Source organism: Asterias rubens, chromosome 10 (genome assembly GCF_902459465.1).
Source record: "Asterias rubens chromosome 10, eAstRub1.3, whole genome shotgun sequence".
Taxonomy (NCBI): Eukaryota; Metazoa; Echinodermata; class Asteroidea; order Forcipulatida; family Asteriidae; genus Asterias; species Asterias rubens.
Genome location: NC_047071.1, coordinates 6,755,170 through 6,774,404, shown reverse-complemented (window position 1 = coordinate 6,774,404; position 19,235 = coordinate 6,755,170). Strand labels below are relative to the sequence as shown.

The 19,235-nt window shown below is 39.4% G+C and overlaps 1 protein-coding gene across 1 annotated transcript in view; it reads right to left on the bottom strand.

The window, feature by feature from the left end:
• Positions 1-13,836: 13,836 nt before the first annotated feature.
• The window catches only part of LOC117295421 (phosphatidylinositol 3-kinase catalytic subunit type 3-like), a 115,636-nt gene continuing 110,237 nt past the window's right edge, over positions 13,837-19,235 (bottom strand). The window contains exons 10-11 of the mRNA XM_033778070.1: positions 16,177-16,313; positions 13,837-14,199 (exon numbers count right to left, since the gene is read on the bottom strand). Of these exons, the coding sequence (XP_033633961.1) occupies positions 14,049-14,199; positions 16,177-16,313 (288 nt within the window). The 3' untranslated portion in view covers positions 13,837-14,048. The remainder of the gene's footprint in view (positions 14,200-16,176; positions 16,314-19,235) is intronic.

Sequence of the window (19,235 nt, the reverse complement as noted above, 5' to 3'; positions counted from 1 at the left end):
TTCCTCATGAAACTACATTGGTTGTGTATATAGTATATAGGCCTAATTGATAAACTAACCTTAAATGATACTCTATCTAAAGAATATTAACTTTATAAGTTAAAATATAGTCTCCAAGTAGGGCCAGTGAAAAATAGAAACAATAATTTACAGTCCACAAATAATAAGAAAAGTTGAGAGATAAATAGTCTGGACGTTTCGAACAACATAATAACCATTTTTCTTTTACATGCTGCCTGAGATTATTGTTAATATTTGATAGGGCCTTTAAGGAAACCATTCTCGGTTACCTTGTCTGTTTTCCCAAAAATAAACCCCACAAGTATATTTTAACCTCTTAAAAATGTCCCCGCCAATAAAAGTCCCCGATAAATTTCTCTACCGTGAATGACACTTGTGATGTTAACCGCGTTCAAACGTGGGGGGGGGCGGGGGGGACACGATTCCTCTGTGATGCCGCTGTGGTTTGGAGTTTCTTTATTTTATAAGCCTTCACATAAAACAGCAGCTTCCTTCAAAATAAATACGTGATTGGTTGATTCTGTGGATCGGGGCTTCTGTCTTTTTGTGGTTATATCGCTTGCGTGTGGAAATAATTGATGCGACAAGGCCCATGCTTTGGAATACGCCGCTCGGAGTATGGTGCCTAAATAAAGAACACGTCCACACCGCGGGAGTCGTTGACTTTGTTATTAATACCTTGCTAGAGAATTTTTTATGATTGAAAGTTCTGTTAAATTATCTGCTTTCTTAAACCATGTATTTTTTTGAATTAAATTATTGACATGCTTTGTTATTACTGTTTTAAGTAGTTATAAGTAGTTTAAGTGTTTTGATGCTTTTACTATCTTTGACTTATGACTGAAACAATTAAATGCGAACAATCAAACATTTTTTTAATGTTTGGAAAATTACTTTTTGAGATAAAAATTAACTTGGGATGACGACTAGTTGAAAGTAGAGCGTCGTCTAATTGTATGACATCCTAAAAGAAGATAATTAATCGTCACATATTCTTAAAAGCTGTTCTGTGCATGACATCTTGCTACTTCTGGACTATTTTTATTTCTATGCGGAGACAGTACAAATTAAATATGATTGGTAAAAACAGTGAACAAGAACATTATTTTCTCAAAATGCATTTTGGAACCTTTCGGATGGTTCAATCTTACATAAAATGTCGAGTAAATATTATTCCTAAAGGTGAATAATGTCCACGCCGTGAAGAAGTTTAAAACCGACTAGGAAAAAAAAAACAGTAAGGGCCTCTTTGTTAATATTAATAATATTGAGATGTTCATCAGTTAACGTTGAGTATGACCGCTTGAGTTTGTATCACTGATTCATAAGTTTTCCACTTTCGTATAAGATACAGACCACAGTTATTTATGTTTTTTTTTTTTGGGGGGGGTGCACCAGTTTAGATCGGTGTATGTAGAACCCCAAAGTGTGAGCCAAGGGTACATAGTTTGGCTGCAAACAGTTCGTATTGCCTACACATTACTGGGGGGGGGGGGGGGTTAGTGACGGTGAGTAATAACAATCGCCCGCGCCTCGCTCTTCCATCTCATGTGGAATAATTAATTTAGCGCGTGGAATCCATTAATTTAGTGCGAATGCTTATCATTAAGATCAATTGGGAATTATCGCGTGGGGGGAATAAGGTTCTGTACTATTAATAAAAACAGATACATTACAACATTATCACTGGATCGTAGCCAAGTCCGACAATTCTCAAACCACAATGTTATGTCATGACCTTTTTTGACGCAATGTGTTTTCTGTTGTTATTGCGTTCAACTCTACCGAAATTAATTAATTAATCGCTGTTCAGCAGAAACTGATGCTTATAATAATAATAATAAAAATAATAATCATCTCAGATCTTGCTTAGATTCAACCAGTAGCTTCGGAACACCCATGTTCCTTGGTATACAGGCTTCTTGAGTTTATTTCATACCCAGTATTTTCCGTTTTAACAAGGAATTTGGTCTTGTGTGGGTGAACTCCTCAACGCAGAGTCCATGCCAACTTTTATGGCTCTGCTTACCGCCGGCAAAACTTGCATCACCATTCTCCGCCTTTTGTACAAGCGCCCCATTTCTGTTAACTCTATCAGATTTCGGGAAAGGGTTGTCCACTTTTGGTCCTCGTTTTATGTAGGCAAATAATGCCTAGTAAAAACGTGGAGAACGCAAGCACACAAGCATAACACCGTTGCTATAAACCTTAGAGCTATGCTAAAACCAGTCCGTGAAAATACGCTATTATAGACGCTAGGCGAAGCACCTCGTAAGCGCAGTTTTTGTTTTGCTTTAATAGCTTAAGGTAAGAAAACTGGGCCGGGTCATGTAATATGTGTATCGTCCGTTGCGTTAATTACAAGTTGCGTTTATTTCAAGTCAAATTCCTGATTTAACCTCATTCATATTTCTCACGAACGGCACAGAATACGTTACACATCCTTAGTTGCTTACATGTATACAGCTAATACAATAAATGTTAGGTTTTCTTTAGAAACTGTTGTCGATCGGACTTTTTATAACTTATTAAAAAGTGCCTTTTAGGAAACTAATCTCTGTTCCTGGTCTGGTTTCCCAGAAGTAGATCCACATGTATATTTTTACCCCTAAAAAATATCTCTGTCTATTAATGTCCCCGATGCTAGATTTTCCTGAAGTGATTGACACTTTGAACCGCATTCAAAGTGGGGGGGGGGTAACGAGTTTCATCATCAAAGAAACACGATTCCTTTGTGATGCCGCTCTAGTTTGGAATAAAGACGTAGTTTGTTGATGCTGTTGATCGGACTTCTGTCATTTTGGGGCCAATACCGCTTTCTCTATGAAATACATGCCGCGGCAAGGTCAATAAGCTTTGGAAAGGTTCTTACGCCGCCTCCCTAAAACAATGGTTTTTTTCCTGAATTTAATTACTTTTCATCATTTTTTTATTGACATTTGTTTAATGATTTTTTTTTAACTTATGGTAACAAGAGTTATATTTAAATTCAAAGTTGAAAACCAACGGTTCTTTTCAGACCACCCCAAACTCATTAGAGATAGTCATCACATGGTGTTACCGCAAACCTTTCTATATCGTTTTTCCACCATGTACAAGTTTCAAATCCTACTTAAATTCAAATTATTTTGATGTTATAAAAGTTTTGTATTGGTTCGACTACCTTGACTAGATTATATGAGTCCAATGTTACTAAACATGAATTTAATTTGAACAGCATCTGGAACATGACATTCTACTTCAAGGAGTTTTTTATCCGACATAATTGATCTCATGAAGTTGTCATCTTACGTATACGTTTTGCAGCATCAGAGCAAGAAGATAAAACGTATCAAGGAGGCGATATCCTTCTCTCGGGCTGTCGACTTTTTAATCATAAATTATTTCTGTAAGACGACATCCTACTTTTAAAGAACTATGTTAAAGCAAGTTTATGTTTCCTTTTTATAGCACATAATTGAAAAAACTCGCAGGGCCAAACCCCCCACTATAAATTTATCCCGACCCAAAAAAATGCACACCCTTCAATTAGATGAGTGACAGCTCCACTGTCAACGGTTCCTTTGAGATGCCGCTGGTAAAACATTTAAGAAGCTTTGCTTAAAAAGTGTGGTCTTTTGGGGATCCGACTTTCCCATTGATGGGAATTTAATTCACTAAGGACAGTGGCAAAAGAGGACACCTACACTTCCTATGTGATGCTGATAGCTTTTTATACTTGTTTCTGAAACTAGCTCGTCCAGTAAAACCGGCTGTCTCCTTCCAAATAAAGACGTAGTCGTTGCCTATTGGGTTAGTTTTAGGTGGTAGGTTTATACAAAAGTGACTGTATAGAACTTTCGTGCATTGGTTCATTTGGAATGGGCTGTCTATAAGCAACAATTCCTTTGTGATGCCGCTGGAGTTTCAAACTTCTTTTCAGTAAATAGTTCTTCAAATCAAACCGGCTTTTTCCTTCCAAATAAAGCTGTAATAGGCTGTAAACTGTGGTTGCTTTCAGCTGGGAACAACAATGAATCACATCTCAAGCATTCACGCAACCATGCAAGGAGAATGGTCCAGCATTTTTCGCGTGGAGATTGTCGCGTGGAGATTGTCGCGAAAGAGTACCGCCTACGCGTGACTAACTGCCGACGGCTGTTTACGCATTTTGTTGTCTGGCGCGATAAGACCCACGCGTTAGGCGGCGCAACAGTCTATCGCGCTAAGGCATTTCTATCGCACTAAATTTATCGCACGGCGTCTAGTTATTTTCAATCGGTACTGTAGGGTAACGACTGCCTTTTAAAACCTGCACGGTCATGGCCATGCAACATAGGCCCGAGCCGAAGGCAAGGGTCTTTATTGCAGGAGTTTGACCCTGCAAGAACTGCAGTTTAAAGGCCGAGTCACACTGCAGCGATAACAAAAACGATAACGATCACGACGCGGATAGAACGCGTTCTATTGGTTGAATTGCTCCACGCAGAATACGCGCATGCTCATTCAATCAATAGAATGCGTTATCTTTACTTCGTTATTGTTATCGTTCTCGTTACTGCTTCAGTGGGACTGGGCCTTAATTAAGTCACTACTCTTTTATCGCACTCATAAATGCCTAAAACATGACAAACATATCCAAAAACAACCAGTTAAAACAGCCCAAGCTGGTCATTCAGCCGTTTAAACACCCCCACGGATGCGCTCTCCACCATTAGAAATAGCAAAACTATCTGAGGTGTTTATGAATAAACTATTAGTAAACTATTAATCACTTGTGACTAAATGAGGAGTGTTAGCCTTTTCTCAGAGGACCTCAAACACATTTTTGTACACACAAAATTACTAGCTATAGTATAAAGTTATTCTCCCACACCATGCTGCTGCAAAGCTTCAAACGCCCCTATTGAATATGATATGATAAAACTGTTTGATTGCTCTACTTCAAAAATTTACATTGAGTTCCACCCTAGCTCTTTCAAATCAAAGTCAATGTTTTCTTCAGGTGAAATACTTTCTGCAAAGTACTGAAAAGTTTTGTTTATTTTTATTTTTGAGAGAAAGTATTTCATTTGACAGAAAGTATTTTATTTGTTGACAGTATTTTGTAATTTACTGAAGGTTACTTTCGATTACTTTCACTCTAGAATTGTTTTGTCAAAGTGTTTGTTATACATGAATAAATTTATGCAAGATTAAGAAGGCTCAAAATATTGGAAAGGGAAGTCTGGAAAGGCTCGTAGTGTTCGACCTGGCTTTGTGTTGAACATTGCCTGAATTTGGTCAATCGGTTGTGCTGCTTGTCCAAGCCGGACAACAGATGTGTCTGTGATTTAAAAAAAAAATTCCTATGCTCAATTGTCCAGTCCATTTCACTATGTTTGTTGAGCATATCCTAATGACAGGCAACTTTATTCTCATCATGATTAAGCCCGACGAAAACACAGACAGTGAGTAAACAGCAGAGCTTCTGTCACCAGGGGAGCTTGCACAATCATGCGGTAAACAGGAATCAAAGTTGTTGGTCGCGAATCTATCGTGACTATCAAAAAATTCTCGAAAACATATGACCCGACGTTTTGCTTTCAACCGCAACTGAAGATTGATTCGATTTGTCAACATTGAAGTAGATTCTGCAGCTAAGTAAAAGTGAGTTTCAAACTAGACAAACTCGCCACATTTCGGGAGTACTGGTGGCCATTTCACCAATATTACAACCACGCACTAATGCGATTTGTACCCACGTGAGTTACGCTTGGGTTGCCACGCAAACTTGGCAGCTGTTGCTACGTGGAAAACATTTTTCGGGTTGTAAACATAGACGTGGTATGATCCGTTGTTTTGTTTTATAAATTCTACATTGGCAAGCTTATTATTCTGCCATGAAAATGGTGTTGTAAGCTAGTGTAATTGTTTATTCTTCCTTTATGATAATCCTTGCTATTTTCACCAGCTCATTATTTGAGAACAATGATTTATGATTGCCAATACAAAACGAGACCGACGAGGGACTGTGAACGAGTTTATTTTCCGGAGTAATCTGCAAACAACGGCAAATCACATGGAGCAAAAGGAGCTAACAGGGCGCACACTTCATTCTTTGATAGAGGCGGTTTATTAATGAGAGTAACATTTTATGAAAATGCATTGGCCAAATTTATCTTAAAAGAAGTCATGAAATTGTTTTAATGATTAAAATAAATACTTAGTTTACCAAATCGATGTTAGCAAATAGAATGTCATTAATAAAATTACAAAACAAAAATTACAGAAAAGATACATTCCTATGTTGATAATGAATTCTTCCAATTTTGCCAGACAAGTTACCATTGGCCCTCTCTATGGTATCTTTTGCATATGCATTGTATAATTTACAATAAATGAATACTCGGCTAGGAACAAGCGACTTAAGTCGTTAGAGCTGCCTCGCGCTACCTACGACTGTTGCATGTGTAACATCGCATTGTGACTGTTGCATTAAAGGCAGACAAATAGGCAGCGCCTAACGACTTGTCATCAAGTCTAGGGCATGGCATGAAGCCGGCCTTGTTAGTCTTTCTTCCAAGCTTAGCCTTTGGAGCCGCTAGTATAGGCAGGTTCAGTTTGTCTGCGGTCTGCAGGCATTTGGCCTCTGCCTCAAGGACATCTTAGAATTGCCCCCCAAAGAGGCTGATCCCCAGCAGAGAAATATCCTACAATTTCTTCTTTGCCCAGTTGTGGGGAATCTACAGCGTCTCATGGACGTTTGTCCTTCGGGATCGTGTGGTCTGGAGCAAGATCTGGGTTAACTGCTCCAGGGACATCCTGAGGCCATCCTCTAAGTAGCGAAAGGCTATACCCAGCATGTCCGCTAGGATGGATGCACCCTCTTCACAGGCGCAGACAACACATTCGGAGAGCAGTAGAAGAGAACAACAATTTTCTTCATCTGCTCTTCCAGTCGGGCTTTGCCTTTTCAGCAAAGATCACTTTAGTTGAAGCTTTATCGTGTACTATGTGTTTCCTGCCCTCATATTTCTGTTTTCAAGGAGCAACACCCCGATGAATTCTCTGGGATATCATCAGCCCGTAGCTTGAGGACACATACCATGTCCCGCTACAACAACTGTACCTGATTTTTGAATGGTGAGAAACTGCTAAGTTCTGCAGTCTCCTCCTGCAGTCTCCTCTTCCTCGGAACGTGCACGTGACTCACGTGAGCTCCGTTCCCCTTCAGGCTCCTCCTCAGGTTCCTCCCCATCGGATGACCCGAGGGTTGTTGAGGGTTGCAGTGAGATGGAGGTGTGAGAACCTTGTGGTTGACGGTCACATCCCAGAGTGTTAGCCACCTCTGGCCAACTATCAATTACCTCGGATGAGTTTGGAAGTCGAGTATTGACTGATGCTGCTACGATTTTACCCTGAACAATCAATCCCGGTTCTGAGTCCGGGAAGGTGGATGGTGGGGAGCCCGCTGTGAGATGGGCGCTGCCCTCATGGCTGTTTGACGACGGCTGCCAATGAAGTGTTAATGGAATCAAATGCCGTCATTAAGGCCACCGGGGATATGTTATCCTTTTCCTTCTTCTGATCTTCAGTGTCGTTGAAGAATCATCAGAAGAGGAAACTGCTTCTGTTTGGTCTTCTTGTCTGAAGCCACACTGCCCCGTGAAAACTCTGCTGAAGAGTCAGTCATTGGTATTTCTGAGCAGCGATCAGTGAATGAGGTTGACTGGGATTCCCTCACTCTGTGGGGTAGCGGAGGTGGAGCTTCTTATCCCTGTCCTCGAATCCGACAGGCGGGTGACCGGAGCGCCCGGAACACAAAGATTGGGCTGGAGAGAGATTAAACTATGAACCCACTTGATTCTGTTCACTAGCCTGGGGTAACAATCCAATGGATTGTCAAGGCGAGAAGAATCCTGAGGAAAAGTCCAGAGCTGCATGGTGCTGGCTTCGAGTGTGATGTACCTTTCATGAGTTTACCCTTGGTACTACTCAAGCCCTTAGCTGTGCTCTTTACCATAGCAAGATGACCATTTAATGTTTTTCATTGTTTTAGCTCATTCAACTGAAAAATGTGATTAATTCTTTGAGTTTTATCTTTTCATATGAATCTACACGTACGGTACAGCCCTTTAGTTGCCATCGAGGCACGCAGGGACCGAGACGAGCGAGACCGGCAACGTGTGCCCCTGCTCGCTACACGCGAGGGAAGCTCGCTCGTTTGTCAATCAAACGAGGGCGCCTCTCGAGACGAGGGATCCCACGTTCAGTTGGGAAGCAGGTATACGAGACAAACAAGCGAGCACCCGCGAAACTATCGAGTACCCACGAAACGAAAAGAGCGCTGCACAATGCAAGGAGAATTTCAGGGATCGTCTTCTTGAAAGTTATTACAAATGAACTAAACACAACCAGTGTTGGTATTGACCAATAATGAGAGCAGAGCAGCGTACAAAGCAAAACATTGAAACGTTGTTATACTTTGTAACAAGTTACAACAAAGTGTAGCAATTTTATATGTAGTTACAATTGCGGAACATCTAAGGGGAAGTTGTCACTTACTGTGAGGCTAGGAGTGGCTGGCTCCAAACTCCTGTCTGTTGTTGCCGTTTGAGACTTCCAAGAATTTCCGACGAACTCCCATGTTTTTTAAAATAATCGCTGTTAAGGGACAATTCCATATACATGTACAACATTTTTGTCTATACTCCTTGCCGTTTTGGGACTTTTGAGAATTTGGGAACATTTTTTAAGGAGAAGACGTCAGTTCGAACTGAATGTTTATAATAATAATGTTGTTGTGGGACGATAACAATTTATAGCAATTGACATTGATAGCAATTTTTTTTAAAGGGTAAGAAGGTCCAAACTCTGTCTGTAATTGCCGTTATGAGACAGTCCAGTATTGGAGAAAAAATAATATTGTTTATTAACACATTTTATCTTTCAGGATAAAATGCTTTATACACAGGGCGAAAGTGTAGTTACACACGGTGCATGTGCTGCCAAAGTGCGGTTAAAATTGTACAAGCTTAAGGGGTAATTCCCTTGTGTGCAGGGATGTGCGGCCTGGTGCCGTGCACTAATACTGAGTAACTTAGGTAATTTGTTCGCGGGCAAATATGTTGGTATGCCTGGGTTTTTAATTACAGTCCTCTGTGCATAAATATTGTGTGTGTTTTCAATTAGCCTATAGGGTGTTTAATAGGACAATTGGCCAATGGATGTTTTTGTTTACCTTGCGTTGTTGGGGACGCGCTAATTTGCGCGGGATTAGCTTTCACTTCAAAGTCACTTTGTCACTGCCTTTTGAAGTGAAGAGGCTGTGTGAGTTGTATACTCACACAATTTAATTAATTTCCCTCCACTCCCACCCTAAAGGTCTTGTCAGTAATCTTAACTTGTCATTGCGGTATGGTGTTTTTTACGGGATTCACACAGTGTTTCTGTTTTGGGGGTTATACATAGTTGCAAGTAAATGTACTTTGTCAAATTATTTCTTTCACTTTGTACACCTTGTTCAAGGAACTTACACGCCCATTCGTAATATTGAGTTAAAGTATTGTAACAATAAGTTGTGTTAGCGCTAAAATGTTTTCCAATACTCGAACGTCTCAAACAGGGGCAATTTATTCAACGTTTGGACAATCTTACCAATTCAACATTTTCCCCCACTTCCCCAATAACTGATACTTAAACAGACGGGTTGAACATTCTTAACATTTTAAAAACGATTTGTTTTCCTTCTAACACTCGAACGTCTCACTACGGTAATTTATTTAACAGACAGGTCGGACATTCTTAATATTTAAACAATAATGTTTTACAATACTGGAACGTTACAAACCGGCAATTTACTAAACAGACGGAGTTTTGGCAATCTTGCCGTTTAAAACGATTTTTTTCCCAGAAATAAAACGTCTCAAAATGGCAATTTATTAAACAGACCAGTCGGACACTCTTACATTTAAACAATTTGTTTTCCAATACGCAAATGTTACAAAACGGCAATTTATTAAACAGAGAGAGAGTTTGGACAATCTTACCATTTAAACAAAAAAACTTGTTCAACACTCGAACGTCCGGGCATTATTATAAAACGGCACTATTCATCAAACAGACGGAGTTTGGACAATCTTACCATTTAAACATTTTTCTCCCAATAGGCCTACTCGAATGTTACACAACGGGTATTTGATACAGACAGGTTGGACATTTTTTACATTTCAGAAACGTTTTTTTTTTTCTCCAATACGGCAATTTATTTAACAGACGGGGCGGACACTCTTGATTAATTTCCAATACTCCAATGTCAAAATGAGAATTTAAGTTCAACAGGTGGGTCGGACATTCTTATCATTAATTGAACACAAAATGTTGAACAGCAATTTATTAAACAGACGGGGTTTGGACAATCTTCGGCTACCATGAAAAAAAATGTTTTCCACTACTACAACGTCTCAAACAGCAATTTTAAAAGAAGATGGAGTTTCATTGGACGACACAATCTGTCAGCCAGACTGCAGGGACAAACTCTAGAAATCTGTGGGTATTTTTTGACAACAGAACAACTTCAACACCACACGAAACCACATCCATGGTTTTATTTAATTTTGAAAGAGTCAGGCGTGGAATTTTGTTGATACACACGAGAAAAAAAAAAAAGGATAAACAAAACAAATAATATTGTCAGACTCTGACTCTGACAAGTTTCTAGACGAAGAGTTTTAGTCTTTTATTTCTTATCCCTTCCCATGGTTTTTACAACTTTGCAACGTCATTCCCCCAAGAGTTTAAATCCTTTATTATGAATTAAATTCATGACGACACCGACACCAATGGAAGCGGGCAGCTTGAATTTCTGGTTGCATTCTTTATTATCATGTCCGTCTGTCCAAGTGTTCTTTCGTTATATCCCTATCTGAGATCATCCCTTACAGAAGCAGCCTGTGTGCCTCGCGTGGCTTAATCTTTGTTCTGTGTGTAACGAGGGCTATTGATCTGCTTCAGCGAACACGAAGACCTCGTTGAAAAGATGGTCATAACGAGCCCCTTTTCACTCGCTCGCTACGAGGCGTGTGCACTCGATAGGGGTAATAACACACTCGTTACAGCCCTCGTTTCCCCTGCGTGCCTCGATGGCTATTATGGGACTGTACTGTAAGACGCAATGTTTGCCGTGCGTACCGACTTATGGGGTTCAACCTTGTGAGTTGGTCGTAGGTAACACATGTAAATGGCGCATTATAAATGCATTATATATATATTTTGTTTAATTTTTTTTTAAAGCATCACAACAGTTAGGTTTTGATAAGAATTACATATTTGATAACATTCAAAGTATTGCAGTTTTGAATAAAAAAATACCAAAACTTATAAAGCGCCCTAATCATGTAAACATGCTCTAGGGCGCTGAACATGGAAAAATAGACAAACTAAAAATAAGAAAATACGGAATTATAACAACGTGAGTGAAAAAAGAAAAGAAAAAATCTTTAAAACATTCAACCAGTTAGTAAACAAACTTAATCTCTTTATAAATACATGTAGCCGATTTGTGTGTGCGTGCGTGCGTATGTTATTGGATCTCCTCCCTGGATACCACATCAAACCTCGCCAAATTTTTTCACGGAAGAAAGACGCTCACTTCGTCTTGACACTCATCTATTTTGGAACAAAATCCGTTGAGAATTGACACATTTTTGAGCAAAAAACCATCAAAATTGGTGGGGTTTTGCGCGCCGTTTTCACTGTTGCTATGGGCAGCGGGTGCGTACAGTACAGTGGCTGCGCCCCCATGGCCTCATTTTGGGTAGGAATTATGACGTCATGCATAAATATTAAGAGAGGTGTATGGGACGGGATCATGGAGAACGGAGACAGGCTTTAGAGCAACTAAACTATTTGGTGTAAGGATAATGATGTTTTACCTAAGCCTTCCAAGTGTAAGAGTATGGTAATTAGTTTCTTAAAGCGCCAAGTGCCTGCTTCGCAACTTATCATTAACTCGAGTAACTTAAGTCAGGTGTCTCATTTGAAATTACTGGGGGTAACCATTCAGAGTGACCTTAAATGGAACTTGCTTATTACTGACATTATTTCTAAAGCTTCTCACAGACTTTACACTCTTTGTATTCTTAAGAAAGCTAAGGTTCCTGTTTTTGGACATACCTGCGGTTTACATTTGTTACATAAGACCAGTTCTTGAGTATGCCTGCCAAGTATGGCACACTTCAATAAGCAAGGAGCAAAATATCTCTTTAGAGCGTGTGCAGAAACGAGCCAGTCGTATTATTTTAGGCTATGGATATATTTCCTACTCATATGCTCTGACTAGTCTTAATATTCCCACTTTAGAATCTTGACGCCATAATCTGTTGCTTAAGTTTGGTAATAGTCTTCGTTGTTCTAAAAAATGTTGTCACTTACTACCTCTTGCCAGAACTAACACCACTAACATGCATCTCAGAGCAGCCTCAACTACTAGCTTTCAAATACCTAAATGCAAAAATGAGCGCTATAGTAAATCCACGCAACCCTCATTAGCTAGAATATTGAAATAATTTTTGGGGCTGCTTGGCAAATTTTAAACTTTTTGTCTGTTTTTTTATGTATGTCTTTGCCATTTTTATGGCGTGTTTAATTCTGCTAGTTAATGATTTTTTTCTTTGAATTTTTGTGTATTTATGTATAGATTTTGCCTGTTTATTGTTAATTCCATTTTTCTTAATTCTGTAAAAACTTTTTAAATTTGAATGTTGTCAACCTTTTGGTTGTTTTTTATTCAGATTAAAATAAACCATTAATAATAAAGTGGGGCGGGGAGAGGGAAGGGGCAGGGGAACGGGGGAACGGCACCTTTTATTTAACTGTTGATATGGGATGGGATCATGGAGAGCGGAGGCAGGCTTTAGAGCACGTGGGGCGGGGAGAGGGAAAGGGTGGGGGGGAACAACACCTTTTATTTGAAACTGTTGCTATGGGACGGAATCATGGAGAACGGAGGCTGGCTGTAGAGCACGTGGGACGGGGAGAGGGAAGGGGACGGGGGAACGGCACCTTTTATTAAACTTTTGCTACAGGACGGGATCATGGAGATCGGAGGCTGGCTTTAGAGCACTTGGGACAGGGAGAGGCAGGGGGACGGGGGAACGGCACCTATCACGCAGCTCCATTTTTTTTAGGAAACATGCATCCGTCCTCAAGCAAATTAAGACAAACTGAATAAAACACGCCTTAAATTAAAAGTTTACACACAGGGACATTAGTTTCTATTTTAAACTTGCGACATCTATACCTCTTTTGTTACCCCCCCCCCCTCCCCCCCACCCTCCACAAACACACAAATGTCTTTGTAGTTCGGACAAACTGAGTAAACCATGCCTTTAAAGTTTACGCATTTGGACATTCATTACACATGACAAAGGATTTTTAAGCTTTGGTTACCGTTACTTTAAATTATGAAGTCATTGGATTGGCTTGCATGTGTCACACATGTGCTTGACAATACCTTAAAACGCAATTTGATGGGTGTTTCCTGAAAATTGTTATTCCTTTTAAAGTGACAGTTGACCGGAGTACAAAAAGTGACAGGGTAATTGTTATTGTGATGCACTCTTTGCTTAGCAATTAAGATTGATACAAAGCTAAGATTAATCTTTAGTGCTTTGTGAAATGGCGAAAAGCGCAGAAATCTAGCCGGACAATCCATAAGTATTAAAAATGCAGTTAGGTCTAAAATCTAAAATACAAAACATTATTACACATTGCAAGCATTAAGAGTAGTTTAAAAATAAACATAGATTATTGACAATTAAAAATTATTAAACCATTCAGTGAAATAAACCTTATTGCATTTTTAATACTTCTGGATTTCTATTTATTAAGTTTGTTTACTAACTGGTTAAATGTTTTTAAGATTATAATTCTTTTTTTAAAGACTTTTGTTTGTTTACTCCCGTTGTTCTAATTCAGTATTTTCTCATTTTTTGGTAATACATGTAGATGAGTTTTCAGTGCGCTCCTAAATTTGAATACCTGTAATGAAATATTTTGCTAGCTTTTTAAAACCCAAAACAGTTATTTGTACTCTTGTTCACACTTACTTCATCAACTCGGGTTGAAGGATGTTGTTCTTGAGTGAAGGTGGTCGGATATAGAGTCACAGGGGAGGTCGTGTCTGGAGTCTCAGCAAGAGGGTGTGCCAAAATACTTCTAAGAAAAACAAACACTAAAAGACATGAGAGTTATGACATGTTTGAGTTAGTATAGAAAATGACTACATGTATGGTATTAAATTGTGAACTTTTATCGATGGGAACCAATCATGTTATGTGTTACAAATACGCCTTGTACAATAATGGAATAAAAAAGTGGTACGAGGCCTTGAACGTTCATTTAAAACTGGTAGGGTTGTGGCCTTGCGCTTAAAGACCCAGCAAGTTTTTAAGGGAATGTTCAAGACCTTGTACCATCATTTATTCCCATTCATATATAATTCCCCTCTTTATTAAAGAGCATAAAATGTGGAAAATCTGTCCAAAATATGTTCAAATGTTAATGTAATGACGGCAAGGATAGAGAAACCGAATGTCTATCCTATGTGCAAGATGTGTAAATACAAGGCAGAAGGAGACTGTCTTTCATATTGTCAGCGAGTGCAGTAAGATGACCCAGACGGAGTACAAAGAAAGACATGACAAGTTGGTCAAGGTCATTCATTGGGATCTGTTTAGGAAATGGAGTGACCATTGTGTGCAGAGACCGGCGCAATCCCCGCTGCCTACAATTTATCGCTATCAGGTCTATAACCATCAATGTCAAATCAATGGCGTGCCTCAAGGTTCTATTCTTGGTCCTCTTCTTTTTCTTATATATGTTAACGATCTTCACTGTTCTTCTAACACATTGTCCTTTATTCTTTTCGCTGATGACACTACTAATCTTTCGTCTCATACAGATTTTTATTCCTTGGTCAGTAACCTCAATACTGAGCTTACTAAAGTTTCTTCCTGATTCCAAGCCAACAAACTCTCTCTCAACTCTAGTAAAACTAAATACATGGTCTTCTCCAGGTCTCAAGATTTGTGTGGCATTGGAACAGTCAAAATTAATGATACTGCCATCAGTAAAGTCCACTGCACCAAATTTTTGGGTGTTACCATCGATGACAAACTTTCCTGGTCCAACCACATTACTTCCGTTTCCAAAGTCATCAGCCGAAACACTGGTGTACTTTCTAATAAGCTCCGCTCCTTTCTCCCATCTACCACTCTATTTTCTCTTTACAATACTCTCATTTTCCCCTATCTGGACTACTGCAACATTGTCTGGGCACGCACAAGCTCTAACAAACTTAAATCTATTATTACCATTCAGAAAAGGGCTATTCGCATTTGCACACTTTCCCAACCTCGTGATCACACAGCAACCTTGTTTGCCAGGTTACACACACTAACAATCACCGACATTAATAAACTCCAAATTGGTATATTAATGTACAAATAAACCAATAACCTTCTTCCTCACACTTTCTCCTCTTATTTCACCTCAATTAACGATATTCACCATTACCATACAGAGCATGTAGATCACATAATAACTACTATATCCCTCTTGCCCGCACATCATTTATAATGAACACATTTCATTTTTATGGACCTCGTCTATGGAATGGACTCAGGCAGTCTGTAAAATCAAAGTCCTCTGTTGGCCGATTTAAAACTGCTTTCAAAAACCATCTTATCTCCCAGTATATAGCATAGTTTACATTTTGTCTTTTGGATTTTGTTTTGCTTGTTCTTTATTGTTTACTTAAGTCTATTTTTTGTGTGTTTAAGGCATTCCGTTTATAAGCTTCGGCTTCCTGGGTAATGCCTCCACGTATTAGTTTTATTGTATCTATTGTTTTGTTTTCTTATTAAATGATTACCCTTTGTGGAAATAAATGTTTGTTGAATTGAATTGAATTGAAACCACTCACCAAAATGATTGACCAATTTGTTCACTTTAAGAATTTGTCTATGAAATGTCAGAGCCATTAACACATATTTTCAATTCCTGCCTTTAATGCTGGTTGTTTTCCAACCAAATAGAAAGATACTTGAATGTGTCCTGTGGCAAAAATCAAAAATCCCTTTAAGTTAAATAGCTTGAGGTCTGTGATAATGCCAAATGCAAAGAAAGACGTACCTTTCTCTTTCAGCAGTAGACTCCAAATACACTCCATATCCTGTCTTGCTTGAACTTGCTGTCTGAACCGTCTTAATATCTTCAAAGTTCTCATATTTCAAAGCTTGCACCAATTGCAGCAGATACAGCAGAAGTTCCTGGATATTTTTAAAATAATTATTTTATTATACTGACAACATATCACAATTTATTTGTGCAACACCTATTGGCACATTTAGTAGAAGGCAATTAATGAGCCAAAAAGGCCAAATGGGCTTAACAGACACCCATCAACCGTTACAGCAATAGCTGAAGACAATGGACAGGCCCGGATCCAGGGGGGGGGGGGTACGCCCCCCCATATTGTCGGCCACAAAAACAAAAAACAACTAGATAGCAAAGCTGCCATGGCGAGCTGCCTATCGCAAGATAGACCCAATGACTGACAGAAAAACCAATTATTTGATCAACTGATGGTCAAAGGGGTGGAGACATTGACAAGTATTAATGGCCATTTAAGGTTTTCATTGTTTTAGCTCATTCAACTGGAACCAGTGCCACACTATTTGAGTTTCATCTTTTCATATTGTCTACATGTAAGCAGCAATATTTGATTTAAGTTTTAAATCTGTACATCATTGCAATAAGCAGTGATGACCACTGAATTGGTGGCGCTGTTTAAGCTGCGACATCACCATGTTCGGACTTCCGTTTTATGTCCGTTTTGTTCTATGTCTGAATGTGTTCTATGTCTGACTGTCATCGCCAACCTTCTTGCATTTCAATGTCTTCGCAATGGTTTACTGACCCAAGTGAGTAGTGATTTGAGCTGTGTAACTAACTTATCTACCGAAAACTTAGGGTTTTTAAAACCCCCCACCAACCATGATACGTTCTGCTGTAGTTTTCAAGATGGCGTCACTGCAACCATCCTACACATACCTGCGAATACCATCCAAACAGCTAAACCTACATTGGTCAATCGCCCTGTTATTGTCTATGATGGGGAACAGCTGCTTTCCTACAGATATTGCAATTCTGGACAAATTTCTCAGTCAGTATTACGTACTATTGATGAAATGGGCATCGGCCAATCTCCCGGCAAAGCACCTCAACAACCTCGGCGTAAACGTGGTCGCCGCGGAGGCAGACATGTAAGGAGACCAATAACTGTTCGTATCTCACACCACCCTAATAATACGAAACCGATAGAGGCTCATCGTGTATGTTTTTATAACATTGTTAACATTCATAGAAATGGCAATTCCACCAAATCGGTTCAGCTTCCCTCTATTTTTATGACGAACACCCAGTCTCTGCTAAACAAGTTCGACGAACTTGACATCATTTTTCGTGAGGAGCAGGTGGACATAGGGGTCATCACCGAATCTTGATTTGCCCCTGGTACATGTATGCATCAAAACCAATTAAACATCAATGGATATTCTTTGTTCTCTAAGTGTAGAGAGCTTCGTCGTGGAGGTGGCGTTGCAATTTATATAAAGGATGGAATGCCAGTCCAAACTATTGATGTTCAAGTTCCTGATGAACTTGAGTGTGTATGGGTTCTGGTGAGACCGACACGTCTACCTGGAGGGGTATCTGCCATAGCAGTATGTGCTGTTTACATAACAACCAATTCTCCATGCCAACAATTGCTTGAGAGTCACCTGATACAGAGAATAGATCATCTCCGCTCTAATTATCCAGAGATCGGAATTTGTATCCTCGGTGATTTCAACAGAATGAACATCAACTCCATTATTCGGGGAAATGGACTGAAGCAGGTAATCAAATTCCACACACGCGCTGATGCGACGTTGGATCTTATCCTCACTAATCTATCAGACCATTATGCATCTCCAGCGGCTTTGTCCTCCATTGGTATAAGTGACCACGTGTGTGTGATTTGGAAACCGCTTTTTAGAAATTGTAACAATAACATCACTTCACGAGTTATACGACCACTTCATGATTCTGGAATTAGATCCTTTGGTCGTTTGCTGCAGAGTCAGGACTGGAGCAATATCTTCAAATGCAACAGTGTTCAAGAAAAAACTGATTTATTGTATGATATATTGAATACAGGTACTCACAATAATTTTCCCACCAAACGGATTAAAGTTCACAAATCTGACAAACCGTAGATAACTCCTAATATAAAAAAGTTAATCTCCCAACGTCAAATTGCTTTCTCTGAACACAACCTCGCTAGATGGCGCAAACTGCGTAACAAGGTCAAAAGCGAAATTGAAAAAGCTAAGATATCGTTCAATGCTAATAGAGTTCGCCATTTACAGAAAACTGACCCACGCAAATGGCATCTTCAAGTTAAATCTATGACTAACTCTGCTAAGTCCGATTTGAATATACAAGTTCCCGGTATTGACGGTTCTGATTATAAAAGTATTGCTAACATAATTAGCGTTAAATTTTCTGATGTGTCAGCTGATCTTGTGCCCCTACACTTGTCTAAGCTTACTGCTTACTTGCCAGCTGAAAAACCAGCACCCCAGTTATACCCATGGGAAGTTTTTGCCAAACTCAAAAAGGTTAAAACAAATAAAGCCACTGGTCCTGACATGATTCCCCCTAGACTAGTCAAAGAATTTGCTTATGAATTAAGCCTCCCTCTTACTGATATTCTCAATTGTTTATTCAGGGATGGTAATGTCCCCTCCCAGTGGAAGCAGGCCATTTTTGTACCAATTCCCAAGCAGTACCCTCCTAAATTAGATAAACTGCGTCTCATTTCACTTACAGCTAGTTTTGCTAAAATTGCTGAAGATTTTGTCACAGTTACTTGATGATATACAGGATAAGATTGATCATTGACAGTTTGGCAATGTTAAAGGTGTTTCCACCTCACACTACCTAACCCATTTAATGCATTATCTCTTTCAGGGAGCTGAGAAAAATGGTAACCTGGGAACGGTGGTTCTTACCGATTTCTCCAAGGCTTTTGACCTTATCGACCATACCTTCCTTATTGAAAAGATCATTGGCCTTGGAGTTCGTGGATCCATCGTTCCCTGGATTTGCGACTTTCTCCATCTCAGACAACAATGTGTTAAGTACAA